Here is a 15614-nt window from a genome sequence, read left to right as displayed (position 1 = left end):
GTCATACTTCCTGAATGAAAACATCCATGACTTAAACACTTTATCCAGGATAAAAGCCACATAGCTGCACCTGCAAGGTGAATACAGCTGGTAAGAGAAAAAGTGTTTGAATGCGTACATTAACAGGTTTATGATATCACTGCCCCGTCTAAAACACGATCTGACTTTAATTACATTTGACTCGAGTGTTTCGTCAACTTAATGTGTTGCTTAAAATAATACTTCTGCATACAGTATGTGACACTGTGAGTGTTGCACGGCCAGATACGGCTCAGCTGACTCAGATAAGGAGATATATGATACATTATGATGTGATATGATGTGATATGAATGATAATGGGACACATCGACGTCTGTACTCACAGTGCCGCGGACTGTACGTAATGTTACTCTGATCCGGTTACTTATGTTGTGGCAGATATTTAATTAAGCTTTCTTAACATAATAGTATAATAATAGTATAATAGTTATAATAGTCAGATAGCTCTGAAGATGGGAGGTGAAATTCTATTCATTTTCACGTTCACACAGTCGGTGATTTTGGCCGGCCGTCTTTCCTGGCAGTTTAAACTGTATTTTCTCCGCACACTGAGCTCTGATTGGTCAGCAGGCGATGCTTTCACTGAGTTGATCTCTTATCCTGGAACCTATCCTGCTCCGGAGCAGGGACCTATACTACGAATCAAGATTTCCGGTCCTAGGAAGCTGGTTCACTTTTTAGCGGGCTTGATAACTTATGCTGAGCGGCTAACCTGCGCCGGAGCAGGATAGGTTCCAGGATAAGAGATCAACTGTGCAGAGTTCTTCTTCTTCTTTGCTTTAATAGCGAATCGCTTCCACTTGGAGCATATCCCCACTATACTGTTGATTTATTTAATGTATAAACTGCCCATATTGTACATGTAGAACAGTGTTCACGTAAGCCTGCACATTGATTTTATTTTTCATTGAATGTAGATAGATAGATAGATAGATTCAACTTATTGTCATTACACAGTACAGGTACCATGTAACGAAACGGTTTCTCTGCATTTGACCCATCCTAGTGTTAGGAGCAGTGGGCTGCCATTATGTACGGCGCCCGGGGAGCAGTGTAGGGAACGGTGCCTTGCTCAGGGACACGTCGGTAACACTTGGTCTTTCCGGGACTTGAACTGGTGACCTTCCAGTTGCCAAGCCTAGGCATTTATCAAACCTGGCAACTCCGGGCTTCCTGGCAGCTGTCAATCAAAGTCCAGTGGCTCCGCCCCAAAGTGTCAGAAACATTTCACGCGCGCGCAGACAGACTCAGCGAGCGAGTGAGGCTGACACTCCCGCGAGCGAGCAAGAGGGCTGCATAGCCGCTCGCGGGGGTTTAATCTGCGCGTGAGGGTCATTTCATGCACGTGTAAAAGCACATTTTCCGCTCATGAGTAGCTTGTTTTGCGCGCTAGAATATTGACCCAAATCTGACTCCATAACACGGCTGGCTTGAGCGAACGAGTTGATAGCCAGCGTTGTAGGACAGTTTAGCGAGAGCGGCTTTGTTTTGGATTAAGTCAACCGGATAACTCAAAACATATCCAGGATATGTTGAACTAGATTCGTAGTATAGGCCCCTGCTCCAGACCAGGTTAGCCGCTCAGCATAAGTTATCTAGCCCGCTAAAAAGTTAACCAGCTTCGTAGGACCGGAAATCCCTGAAGTTAGCTTGCTAAATGAAAATCCTGATTCGTAGTCTGTTCGTAGTATAGGCCCCTGGTCACAGGGATGCGTTCAAATTCAGTCAGTAATTTGAGGAACTGTCGAAATGGCGAACACAGATAAAGTTGAGCTCGAAAATCCTCCAGCATCATTGAAGTCTCCGGTTTGGGAACATTTTGGTTTCGCAGTTACGTACAAGGATGACGGACAAAGACAGGTGGACCGAACCAAAGCTGTTTGTCGGCATTTTTCAACTAAAATTGGTTACGCGGCTGGCAATATGTCAAACTTGCACACTCATTTGAAAAGGCATCACCCGAACGTGAATATCACCGGTACCAAAAGAAAAAAGACTGAAGTGCAAACCCAACTCCCACTAGCATTTAAGCCTCCACCACTCGCAGAAAGATCAGACCGAGCCAAAGCTATTACAAACGCCAAATATCCTTATGTTGCCATGTTAGCAAAGTGCTACCTGGCTGTATCTGCTACCTCTGTCCCTAGAGAGAGGGTGTTCTCCACAGCAGGAGACATTGTTAGTGCCAGCAGATCTGCCCTTTCGGCAAGCAATGTGGACAAGTTCATTTTTCTTTAAAAAAAACATGAAAATACAATGACAAGCAAGTCCTAATGTCAAACTGGCTGCTTAGGTGCTAGTACAGTACAGTTAAAATACAGATTATTTCAGTTCATCGAAATGCTGCACCTTAATGTTTATTTTATTATATTTTGTATTTATTTTAGTGAATACATTATTCACAGTTTAATAATAATTAAAAACCCAAAACTAATAGTTTATGTTTTGTGGATAATTTTTTCTGCTGTACCGAACAGAACCGAACCGTGACCTAAAAACCGAGGTACGTACCGAACCTAAATGTTTGTGAACCGTTACACCCCTACTTTACATGTAATCGCCCCACGTGTGAACGCATCATTACATACAGATTCCATCACAACACACCTCGTCTTCGATGCTTTCGTTGTCTTCAATGTACTTGCTGAAGTCGACAGCTGGAGACCAGATGTCGTTTTGACTGTACAGACTGCTGCTGGTCTGCTCTCCATCCTTATGCTTGGTGATGGCAACCTTATACCTGGTGATTGACAAAAAGGTGCAGAGAAGCAGGAGAGGCTTTAGATAGCAGAAGCATGCCTTGTGGATCATAGGGGGCTTCAACCGCAATACATTGCTATGGACCAGATCCACAGATTAAGTTCTATGAAAGAAATGTCAGGTTTGATGCTAAATTGTGGAGTTCATGGCATCTACAGCATTGTTAAGATTAAGGAAAAATCAAGATTACGGTTAATGAAGAGACTAATTTAACATGATGGGACATGCTGCATAAAAGTATGACATGCTACTTATCCATTCAACATCCTGTTTTCCACAACTATACTTTTTACATTGCTATATTAAGAGCATAACCCTAATTGTGTTATTAGGAATGCATTTCTTTTTAAATATACACTTTGTGGCTGTGTCTGGTCTCACCTGGCCCAGGACATGGCCCTCTCCTCGGCCTGGCTCTCGGGAAGATGGTCCCCTGTGAAGCTGAACACCTGCAGCCTGTAGGAGCGCTGGTGGCCCCAGCGGTTGGTCTTGTTGCTGGAGATGTGGAGGTAGCGCGGAGTCTTGGTGTCGTAACGCAGCGCTGCCTCCTGTTAAGAGACACAGTACACATTATTCCTACAGTTAGGGTGACCAGGGGCCTCATTTATAAAAGGGATATACGCTCAAAAAATGGTGTACGCCAGTTTCTACGCAATGTTTGCGATTTATAAAATACTAACTTGACGGGAAAAACGTGCGGTCCTCCACGCAAACTAGTCTAACCCATGCGTACGCAGTAAGCACAAAAACGGGAGAGACGAGAAACTGCGACACCGTTGGCAGAAGGAAGAATGGAGAGAAATATGTGGAAATAATACCATAAATAAAATGTTACCTCTCAATTATCATATATGAAGAATTCATTTTCAAACATTGATTAAAGCCAATCTTAAAATGATTTAACAAACGTCTGTTTGAGACTCCTCAGTGCACACAAAAACATAACTTGGAGAAATAAATAAATACGGATATGTTATTTAAAATCACCTCGAATATGTTGTGTTAATGTTATGAAATGTTTTCTCATAAATGATGCGGTAAGCAGGAGGACAGAATTACGTCTAAACTGACGCCGTTTTGCATTTCTATAGGTTGTAGATACGAGCATGGTTTTATATACTATCACGTTTAATCGTGTTTTATGCCGTTTTCCAAGACTTGACAAGTCGCTCGTAAAACACAGGAGGTATGGAAACTAACTATGGTAAATTGTACAGCTAATATAACAACACATGGTGGATATAGAGTTGCTGCGGGGGGGATTGAGATGCACAGGCTGCAGTGGAGACGCTGGAACACAAACCACCAAATACAAAAACATAATTCAGATCCAGTCGTCATGACTCCACACCGAGGGGATTCCCCGATCATTTCTTACAGTTTCTCATCAAGGGGGGGGGGTCTCCTGTGCCCGGTACAAACACACTGCCTGAGGAAGTCTATGTGTATTTATTTTGTCATGAACCTTTTTCTGACCACTTATTTATTTATTTTGGTGACGATCCGACCTCCATGCTGCTACTCTGGTTCAAACGGCATCCACCAAACAATATGATTTATCTCGACCTCCCCAAAATAACCAAAATCTGACACGGTGTGAGATGTATTTTTTAACTGTTCTGTCGTCATTTCCTGCGATCTTCTTCATAAAGTCAGTCAAAATGAATGAATGGGCGTTTCTTTGACTATTTATAGGCAAATATGGGCGTTACGTGAAGCCCGCAAAAACTGCACCGCATTTCGAGTCGGTTGTGATTTATAAAGGGAAACCGGCGTAGAAAGTGCCGTACACACTTTCCTCGCCGGTACGCAATGTTTGGTGAATCGGAAAATGTCGGAACATTTCTGTACCTATTTTTTGGATTTCTACTACGTAAGCAACCTTCCCACGTGAATCCTACGCACGGCGTTATACATTAGGCCCCAGGTGCCAACAAGCCACATGTGGGACAAATAGGACGTTTTTGCGGTACAATGCGGGACATGTTACTGCGTTACTGAGAGCTAGATTAGATGTTTATATAATGTCTATATAACCCTAAGAAGAACATAAATATTAAAGGGGACCTATCATGCAAAATGCACTTTTTGATGTCTGTTATACATCAACATGTGTCCCCGGTGTGTCAGGGAACTCACGCAGCGTCAGAAAATAAACCCTCTCTCTTTTCCTCCGTACCCAAATCTCTAAAAACGGGGCTACAACGGAGCTGATCCAGATTTGCGTCCGATATGACGTAATATCGGAAATGTAGGCTGGCTTTACACCCACGGGCCTATCAGAAACGTTGCTATCAGAAACAATGCCTGACTGTTTTGGACGTAATATGGTCGGTGTTTACATTAGCATCGCTAACACTCAGAGCTAACCTGTACTGCAGAGAGCATGTGTGTGAAGAAGCAGGAAATAAAAAGGAACTCACCTTGTGGTATAACCGGCAAGAGAGAAAGCCTTTGAGCTCTATACTGTTTCAGAAATAACCCTTGATAATCCATGATATGGCATTTCATCACCGCAGTATTTAGTTTAGACCAGGGGTCGGCAACCCCTGGCACGCGTACCACCATCGGCACGCGGGACCGTAACCAGTGGCACACTAGGAATAAGTGTGCAAAATATTTAAATTGTATTTTCAGATCCTGAACGAGACCGCTGGCAGAGCGCGTCTCCCCCTGCAGAAGGAAGCCATGCACACAACGCAGCGCGGAAGGATAACTTATAGGTGAAGTATTAGAATAACGTATTAAGCAGAAAGTTAGTATAGCGTATTTCTGGTATATTCATTTTTAATGTCATCTAATATATGTGTATTAAAACTTGGATGGACAAGTCAATTTTTTCCTCTTAAATATAGAGGTTTTTTTTTATATTGATGTTCCTATAATGATGTCCCATTTTTAGTAGAAGTACATTTAGCGCAAATGGTCTTTTCTTCCACTTGACTTGTTAATAATCAGAAGGTGGTTTTTTGGCTATTTGTGAGTAGGTAATGGTGCAGCACGGCCTGTGATTTCTGCCTTGAGTAAAATAATTACCCGTTGAAAATTATTTTTCAGAGAGTCATTTTGGGCTTTCGAGGGCAGAACTCAGTCTGTAAGAGTTTTCTGTATAATCTGGAAGCTTAAATTAATAAGAGGAGGAAATATGTCAATTATTGGATCTTCTCAAATATAACATACTTTGATTACAGTTTCCAGATATTTGAAGAAGTCATGAGATGATGTGAGTCACACAGTTAGAGACAATGGTCCTTTTGATTTATCAATCGATGCATTCATTTTAAGTGAGCTAACTTTGGAGTGGAAGGAAGTTCAGAGATGTCTTTAGGGCATGGGAACAGTTCATCTTTGTTAGTTAACTAAACCTAAGGAGGTCATGAGATGATGACGGTTAAATCTATAACAAGTATAGCTTTCAGTGGGAAAAACATGTGACATTTTGTGTGGTTGGCTGGATAATGAAATAAGGGTGCGTTAAACCTGCTGTAACGTTCTACTATTTGAAAACATGGCTATAATTACTGCTCAACTATGTGTTTGTGTTTTATTGATTTCTCTGTTTTATTCTTTCATGTTATAAATACTAAATTGCCACCACATTTTGGAATAGTTGGTTTAAACAGATGTGCGGGTTGAAGATGTTTAGGGGGAATGTGTGTGCGTTAAAGAGGAATGAGTCCTCTGTCTGTGAAATGATATGACTCCAAAGCATGACAAGGGGGACTGCCTGAGGTAGGGCTGTGCAATTAATCGTATTTTAATCGCGATTACGATTACGGCTTGTGACGATTATGAAAACAGCATAATTGACAAAATACGATTATTTTGCTGGGTGTGCTTTCGCCCCTCCCTAAAAGCCCACTCGGCCACGTGGGAGTGACATGTGTTCAGCGCGAGCGAAGATGTCAGAACAAGAGCAGCAACTCGTTAAAAATAAGGGTCGCGGGGAGATTCCCAGTCGATCGCGAGATGTGTCAAAAAATAGAACAACAATATTCTGTTTTATCGTTAATGTCCTATAACATAATCTTCCTGTGCCAGAATAATGCACTTGAACGCATCAAAGCTTTGTGATTGGCCGGTGTGGCTGGTGGGCAGTGGGCAGTGCAGTGCAGTGACAGTCCGCACACACACACAAGACCACAATTATGGCAGAAGCAAAAAAGCCCAAAATATATAATTTTCACTCCGAGTGTGAGGATGATTATTTTTGTATCTATTCCAATTCAAAGTCCATCTGTCTCATCTGCAATGCGAGCATGGCTTTATCGAAGAAGGGTAATTTAGGAGCGGCATTTCAAAACAGTGCACAAACGCTACGAGACGGAATTCCCTCCTAATTCTGCCCTACGCTCCAAAAGGGGAGGGGCCTGAAAGGACAGCTAAATGCACAGCAGTCCATTTTCACCAGGCCCAACAACAAGAGCAAGGCTGCTACCAGAGCATCTTATCGTGTCTGTCACATTCTTGAGAAACACATGAAGTCTTTCAAAGATGGCGAAGTTGTGAAAGAAGCATTCCTGGAGGCTGCGACGCGCTTTTGTGGGACAGTAAAAATAACAGCAGCATTTCAACAGGTTTTTGATATAATAAAAACTCAAGTTAGATACCGTTATTAATCAGCTGTAAGTTTGAGTTTGTTTGAACTTATTCATTATAATTATTGTACAAAATGGTATAAGAATGCAAACTTAAATTGATTATAGTCTGTTATCAGTTCAGGTTAAGAAACTAGTGTTGCTTGCATCCTATTTTAAAAAGGTATTTATTTGTATACTCTAATAAAATGTAACAAAAAAAGGGTTTGATTCTATTAATTTAGTCTTTTATTGCACTTTGGCAGCAGATTCCTGAGTAGCTTCAGATCTGAGTTGTCTTATTAGTAAGCCTAATTTATACTTTTGTAGCAACACTAATTTTATATAATGGCAAAGAAAGGGTTCAGAGTCTTTTCTTTTTGTCCTGTGTCCTATGTGGCAGCACTGCCACACGTTCCTCTTCAGAGAGGGTCTTCAGTACAGGTGGCAATATTGTCACCTGCCTGCGCTCATCTCTGAAAGCAGACCATGTAAACAGGATGGTGTTTCTTGCAAAACATCTTTAAGAGATGACACGAGCAGCCCTACCAGCATGGTGTGACCATGGTGGCCTAAACATTTTTATTTGGTCTTAAATTGTAGTTCAACATTTATTTCCTGTTACTTCTGGACCATGACGGTGGGCCAGCCTTCAACGTTTAACTGAGTGGAATATGTTGAATATATTTTACCAAAATGTTGGCTATATGTTAAGGAGTTTTCAGTAGGTTGTGACAGTTGCAACATATTTGATTTAATTTATTTTGGTCTAATTTATTTTTATTTATCATATTAATATATGTTTATATGGTTTTGGAAGTGCGCTCCAACATATTTGTTGATCTTGTTTATTGGTAAAATATTATTTGTTTTAAAGTTCAATAAATGGTCAATGAATAATCGTCAAAATAATCGTGATATCAATTATTGACCCAAATAATCGTGATTATGATTTTTGCCATAATCGCACAGCCCTAGCCTGAGGGTATAGGGACAAACATACATACACACACACACACACACACACACACACACACACACACACACACACACACACACACACACACACACACACCCACACACACACACACACACACACACACACACACACACACACACACACACACACACACACACACACACACACTGTAAGGAGATGGAATCAACAAACTGCTGAGTCATTGCCTAGGGTCCGTCCAGAAGTGAAACTGGCCAATGGAAAACTGCCAACTCACTGGCTAGCTCGCCCAGAAGTGAACTCGCCAATAACAAATAGCTAAGGAGGAGCAACCTACACAACTCCTCCCACAGAATTTGTATTTAAGCTGTAACATTCTTATGCTCTGCGCCCCTTCTGACTGACCGTCTCGGTGTAGCACGGTAGTGGAATTGAGCCCAGAGTACTCTGTGAATTGTATTGTGTATTTTACCATTAAAACAGATTAATGTTTAAAATTGTATCCTGGTGCTTTTTAATTCCTTCCTTTTATGATTTAAACCAGCTCATCAAAAGGACACGCGGAGCCGAGGTGGGTTTCAGACCACTCGCATCTCCAACATAGGCCCCGCTCTCTTTAACTCCAGTCGACTTTCTGCTGCTTTCCTCCATGGTGAAACGACCAGGGGTGTAGCGCACTTCACACATTGCATAAGGAGCTGTACATGCCGCAGTTTTTGCATGGCTGTGTCTTTAGTTGAAAGCCCAGTCGCGATCTGTTCATCTGTCATCGAAAATAATATGCTACACAGGGGCGGACTGGCCAACTGTGTGTTCTGGAGAATCACAGTACGTCCGGCCGTCAGCGAACCGAGCCGGTGGCCAGCGGGCCGTTGACGACCGGGCTCGGTTCGCTGGCGGCCGGCACCGCCCTTTATTTATTTAACCGTGTTTAAACTGCATCATGTAAGTTGCGCTGATAGGCGACAGAGGTCCACAGCTTCCCCGCAGCGAGGCTCCCCCATCCTCCAGTTGACAGTTCACGAGCGTCGGCACACTAATCAAATGTTTTTTTTTTTTAAATGGCACTTCATATCAAAAAGGTTGCCGACCCCTGGTTTAGACAGTAGGCTATCTGCCGGTAGAATCTCCCGCATGAGCTCAGCCCCCTTCTGTTTTCTTTTTTTTAAAGCTTTATACCCAAATCAGCACTTTTGCAACAGGAAGTGAAATGGAGGGATATGAGCTTTATATATACAGTCTATGGATATGAGGCATGGCTAAAATGGGTGATCTGTTTGGTAGTTTGAGCAAAACACTTTATAGACATGTTTTTTATATATTATATATCTGAGGCCTATGCTATTGCCTAAAAATAGGTCTGCTGCCCTGTGTGCTAAACGTTAATTAAATCAGCTGCTGTTACCTCATCTCTTTTGGTTTCAGGTTGAATATATCCATAGATCCGGGGGGGTGGTAGTAGAGCAGGCTCGTGACTGTTAGCGCCGGAGCCTCACTGCGGGGAAACTGTTGCGCATAATTGCGCTGCATTTGCACTGCATTTGCGCATAAGATGCAGCCCCACACACTCTGCGTGTAGGTTAATACATTTCTCTGTTGATTGATTGACATCTGACACAGCTAATGGTGATGATAGTCCTCTCGTTTTCTACACACCTTTGTAAAAAAGCCTTATTTAAGACGGGCGACTGTCAATCAAATGCGGGGGATGGGCAAAATGTGTGGGACAAATGATCAAAATGCTGTGCAGTCCCGCACAAAGCGGGACACCTAGTCCCCGTACCTACAGTCAAGATGGTCTGTTGCAACACTGGGGTACTAAGGAAGCTTTCATTGTAATAAAAAGTAGGCCTACATACTATTACATCCTGGGTTGACAGTTACAGGTCATGTGAGTTAAAAATGCGTGTGAATAATTATTTGTTTGTGAATGTTTCCTTTGTAATAAGTTGTGTACTTTATTTCTATGAGTTAAGTTACGTTCCTTGTAAAAAAATGTTTACGTTGCAGGTTATTGTTTACTTCCTGTTTGTTATCTCCGCCCTCGACTGTGAGGGGAGGGCGGAGATAACAAACAGGAAGCAAACATTAGCATTGCTAAGGGTGAGTCGTGCTGGAAGCGTTGTTGCAAATTCGCTTGCTATTTATTATGTTAAATGTGATATATACGTTTATAAGAAAGATAAGATGTAAAGCGACAAATACCAAGAGCACTGTCTGCTCTGATCGTCGCCGGGGCGGGGGTCGGCGATGGCCGGAGGCGCGGGGACCCCCCCGAGACCCCCCGGGGGTCCGGCTATTTTACAAACGTCGGAGGGGGCGGAGTAAGCCGGCATTCGTAACTTAGGCGTCCCCCGGCAGCGTAATACGCTGTCGGCGGGCTCCGGGCAACGGAGCAGTCCTGCTAGCATTGGTTAGCTGGCCTGCTCGTTTTGTGATTGGTCAACCGCTTATAGATGTCCTGCCCCTTAACCTATCAATTGCAGTGTGTTGGAGTGCCAGCCAGAAGAAGCGCTAGGGATGTCACTATGTTCCCCGGAAGTAAACAAAGGAGTCCAATGGAGACGTTTCAGGCAGGGGGATGACTGAAACGATGTAGGGATGTAGGGAGGATTTTAACCTTTGCAGACCAATTACAAGCACAAAAACCTATATAACACTACAGGAGAGGAACACACTACGCAATCTAATCTAATATTTAGGAAAAGTTAGGAAAAACCTTACATTGTTCGCTGCAGTGATCAATTGGAACCAAAACAACACTTCATGCAGTCTCCACACTGTCTTTGTTACACACTCTCCTCTACATGTTGTTAAAAGAAACCTAAATGCAAGTGACTAAAGGCATAAAGGGAGCCCGACCTTTTCTGTTTTCAGTTGCTTCTCCACCAGCTGAGGCACCATCGCATAGTGATCAGGCATCCATGGCAGCGAAACATTGACATATTCCATGTCTTTGGTCTGAAAGAAATTCTTTACTCCTGCAGAAGAACAAAAGCAAAAATGTTTTTCACAATAATTAATTTCTCTTGTAACATGAAAGCCAAGACTGACCTGCTTAGGTCATTTTGATCCACATGTCAATCCTTGCCAGGTGCTTGATGTGTTTCCTAATATTTTAATCTTTATGATTTTTGCACTTATTGTAGGTCGCTTTGGATAAAAGCGTCAGCCAAATAAAATGTTATTTAATTAATTTCAAGTTATCGTGAAGACTAGCTTTCCATCCGGTTTGAACTTTGTTGACTAACCATGAACCACAAACTGCTTCTGAGCCACCACATATTCCTGGTGTCAGGTAACCAGTTTTGGGGGTGTTGGGGCTTGAACTCTTGACCACGTCCTGGCTACAGCTCCGGGCATGATGGAGACGTCAGTTATTTTTGTTATAACTAACAGACTGACAAATGATAACATATTCTTCTCTTGGTGTTAGCATAGCTTATTTCCATCCTCCCTTCAACTACCAGTACGTTTTAGATTAGATTTTGCTGACTCATTTTTAACCCCTTCACGGTTCAGCTCACAGTCACATTGCTGATTTGATGCTCAGATCCTCGGGCAGGGCCTCTGGAAACTAACCAGGCTTCGTTCAGTGAAATCTGAGGCTGAGTTATCAGTAACATATTTTGAATGACTCATCAAAAGCTATTGTTTGAAAATAGCTTCTTTATTTTATACCACTGCACTTGAGTAAATGTATTTGCAATCCTGTCTTTAAACGCATCACTGACACTCAGTGGTGTAAAGTAACTACATTCACTCAAGTATTGAGTATTTCAATTTGTTGCTACTTTGTACTTCTTCTCCACTACAGTTCAGAGGTAAATGGTGTACTTTTGCTCCACTACATGTATTTAATACCTTTAGTTACTTCACAGATGTGGATGAATGATGTGAAATATATCAAGTGTTAAATCAGACTTTAGTTCCACCTGGAGTAAATCCACAAGCTACCCTGCAGTATACAAAGTCATTCAAACTAGCTGCACCTTTACCAGCTTTGAGAACACTTTCATGATCAATCATTATAAAACATATCATATTATTCTGAAATGGACCAATCTGCATTACAGGTCAACGTCGTGAGGAATGTTTAATTATAGTGGAGGAGAAGCAGCAACACATTTAAATGATCAAGTACAGTAGGCTACTTGATTACATGTCATTAGGTACTCTACACCACAGCACTGTATTTGCATCACTGCCACTCACCCAACACATCCAGGTCCACCTTGAAGTTGATGAAGTGTGTGTGGATGTTCCCCAGCACCTTCTCCGCCACCTGGTGTCCGTGCCGCAGAGCCCCGTCCACCAGGTAGGAGGAGGAGATGTATCCGGTCGCGTGCACCTTGGCCTCCACGGACCCGCTCTGGTAGAAGATGAAGTCCCATATGTAGTCATAGTTCCCTATGGCAGTGATGGTCCTGAACACCAGTGCGCTGTTCACCATGCCCCCGTAGCTGTGGTGGAAGAAGTCGGAGAAGTGCCTCCTCAGGGGCTGGCCCATGTTGTGCTCGAATATGCAGATGGAGTTCCTGAAGCGGACCGGTTTGGGGACATCAATGTAGCGGTATGTGTCCACGTAGCTCGCCTCGTAGGGACAATCCACCCCGCGGACCAGTTCATGCGCAAAGCGGCCAATCCCGATGCTGGAGTCCAGAAACTTTGTCAGGATCATCCCGGGAGTGACCGACCCGTACACGGACATGGCCTCCTGCACGCTCAGCTCGTACACGATCCTCTCGTCGTTGAAGCGCACGTCGAACACCCTCATGCCCGTGAGCGCGCTGAGCCCGAAGGCGAAGCTCCAGTCCATGTACACGACGTGATTGTTGCTGACACTGTAGCGCTTCCCCTCCGCGTTAAAGAGCTGCGGACCGACCTGCAGGGGCTTGTTCCTGGGTTTCAGAGAGCCATAATCAGGGGACTCCTTGTAGACGATCTTCTTTACGAGATCCTTATCGTATTTATCCTTCAGTGCGTCTATGGAGTCGAAATAGTGTCCGTTATAGAGCAGCTTCTCCACCTTCCACTCGGACGCGTTGACGCTCTGGTGGTCGACCAGCACCTCGAAGCCCACCGGGTGGATATACATGCCGCTCATGTCCCTGAAGAAGGAGATCCAGGTCTTCCTGTCCCCGGTCCGGACTCCGCGGGGCATCTGCTCGAACGCGTTCAGCTGCTTGTCCGGACCCATATCGAAGCTCTCCTTCATGATCTTCCCCAGTTTAGAGAAGACGTCTCCCAAAAACTGGAAAAGCAGATTATATTCCCCGATGGTGACCGTGCGCGCACTGATGGGCAGCTCCGCGTGGTACCTCTCCATGGTGACATCGTTGACGTATGTTGGGTTGGGAAGAGGGCCCACTACGTACTCCTTGATGTATCCTTTGGCACCGTAAAACACCACCACTGTGGCCTCTCTGGTCGGCTTGGCGCCATTCCGGTCCAAATACGCGAGCACGTCCGCTTTCTTTGGCACAGACAGATCTATTAGAAACAGGAAGTTATCCGACGGCTTGGAGATCTGGTTGGTGGATATTTCCAAGTTATTCTGCTTTAGCATGAATTGCTGGACCTGCAGGTATTCCTCCCGGGAGAGGTCCACGAACACGGCGCTGCGCTCGTCGTGTTTGCGCCGCAGCGGGTGCACGCGCTGAGCGGAGCATTTGGGCGCCCTGCTGGAGTGGATGCCGATCAGGACTATGTTGAGGATGATGGAGGCAAGGACGAAGAGGATAAGCGTCCATTTCACTAAAGAGTTCATCCTCTTCTTCTCCATTAGGCACAGGGCTTGGAGAGAGGGAGGAGAGGAGTGAGCCCCGCAGGAGAAAGCGCGAGATCCTGGAAGAGAGCCGCGCCCCTCAGATAATTTGTGTCTCACCCCTCTCCATGTATCCCATAACCCCACGCGCCCTGCCTCCCTCTTTGAATAAACAGTTATGAAAGTATTTTCTTGCAGCTTCTGTTCATCCACACCGGACAACAGGAGTATTGTGCAGGCTGTGAAAACCTTGTGTAAAACTGACCAGTGGAGCTATTCTGATCTTTTACTTCATTAAAAGTAGTGATACCCAGTGGTGGCAATAAGTACATTTACTGTATTACTGTAATTAAGGAGTAAGACTGTGGAGGTACTTGCACTTTACTTGAGTATTTCCATTGTAGTTAATTTACAGTTTTTCTCGATTGCTAACACACTTTTTTTTTTAATTGCTCAGTTTCTCAGAACACTAAACACAATTCACAAAACCACACACCCAAAGTGCAAAACACCTCATTTCTCCTGCTAAATTAAGAACTGCACTCAAAACTACATAAATACTTACCAAATGCAAACGTTAGCACCAAATATAACACACTTCATTCATAATACTAGATTGTTTGACCACCCAACTACACACTGCTGAGCATACTCTAAAGCACTCTCATCTGTTCTGGCTCTGCTCTGTACAGAGAGGGTTCTGCAGAGAAAGATTGCTTGAGTTTACAGAAATACAGTAAAGGAAGAAATACAAATGAGTTGTTGAAACAAATTGTATTCAAAGATAACATTGTGCAGCATCTCAGCACATAGTTACTATGCTTCGGATCTCTCTAAGTGTGATGCATTGTTTGCCAACACCCAGTTAGTAGCTGCTGCTTCCTGTGCCTCATTGAACATCCTTAGCCTTCCACCTCTTTGTTTCTCAGTCCTTCAGATAAACAACAAAGATATAGTGGTCGCTCAGTGTCTGTGTTGCATAACAGTGAGTCTACCACAGTACATTGTGCAGGATTTCTGTACAGTTATAGTCTGCAACATGCCAACAATTCAATGACAGTAATGAAGTAAATACGTTTCACCCAACAGATATAAGCTCTGATATATCATGAGTTATGCAGAGCTGAAACTAACTAACCTGTTTCAAGTCTAAGTGTCCGGATTACAGAGGCAACAGTACATCGGCTTAGATTAGGCTGAACCCTCTGCAACACATCCTCACTCCCAGGTCGGCCTATGTTGACGTTATGTCAAGTCCCCTGTCGGCTGTTTCCAACGCAAGGGGGGGGGGCCTTAGCGTCCATTTTCAACGCAAGGGGGGGGCCCTTAGCGTCCATTTTCAGCTTTCCGGGATGTCCATATGCTTCTATGGACGCTCATGGAAGCACGGCATTCGTTTGTGTCGGCTGCCCTTAAAGGCAATGTGAGCGTCCATTCTCATTGGATAACGGAGAATTGTACACCCGGAAGTAAGTATTCCCCTTACTGTCGATTGATTTTACAGTGATATCT

At 43.7% G+C, this 15614-nt stretch overlaps 1 protein-coding gene across 1 annotated transcript in view; it reads right to left on the bottom strand.

Moving 5' to 3' along the window:
• aoc2 (amine oxidase copper containing 2) overlaps nucleotides 1-14252 on the bottom strand; it is a 28062-nt gene extending 13810 nt beyond the window's left edge. The window contains exons 1-4 of the mRNA XM_034203008.1: nucleotides 12551-14252; nucleotides 11198-11316; nucleotides 3182-3348; nucleotides 2648-2780 (exon numbers count right to left, since the gene is read on the bottom strand). Coding sequence (XP_034058899.1) covers nucleotides 2648-2780; nucleotides 3182-3348; nucleotides 11198-11316; nucleotides 12551-14120 — 1989 coding nt within the window. The 5' untranslated portion in view covers nucleotides 14121-14252. The remainder of the gene's footprint in view (nucleotides 1-2647; nucleotides 2781-3181; nucleotides 3349-11197; nucleotides 11317-12550) is intronic.
• Nucleotides 14253-15614: the final 1362 nt, after the last annotated feature.

This window comes from Gymnodraco acuticeps, unplaced genomic scaffold, assembly GCF_902827175.1.
Source record: "Gymnodraco acuticeps unplaced genomic scaffold, fGymAcu1.1, whole genome shotgun sequence".
NCBI classification, from domain to species: Eukaryota; Metazoa; Chordata; class Actinopteri; order Perciformes; family Bathydraconidae; genus Gymnodraco; species Gymnodraco acuticeps.
This window is presented reverse-complemented; position numbering and strand designations above follow the sequence as displayed.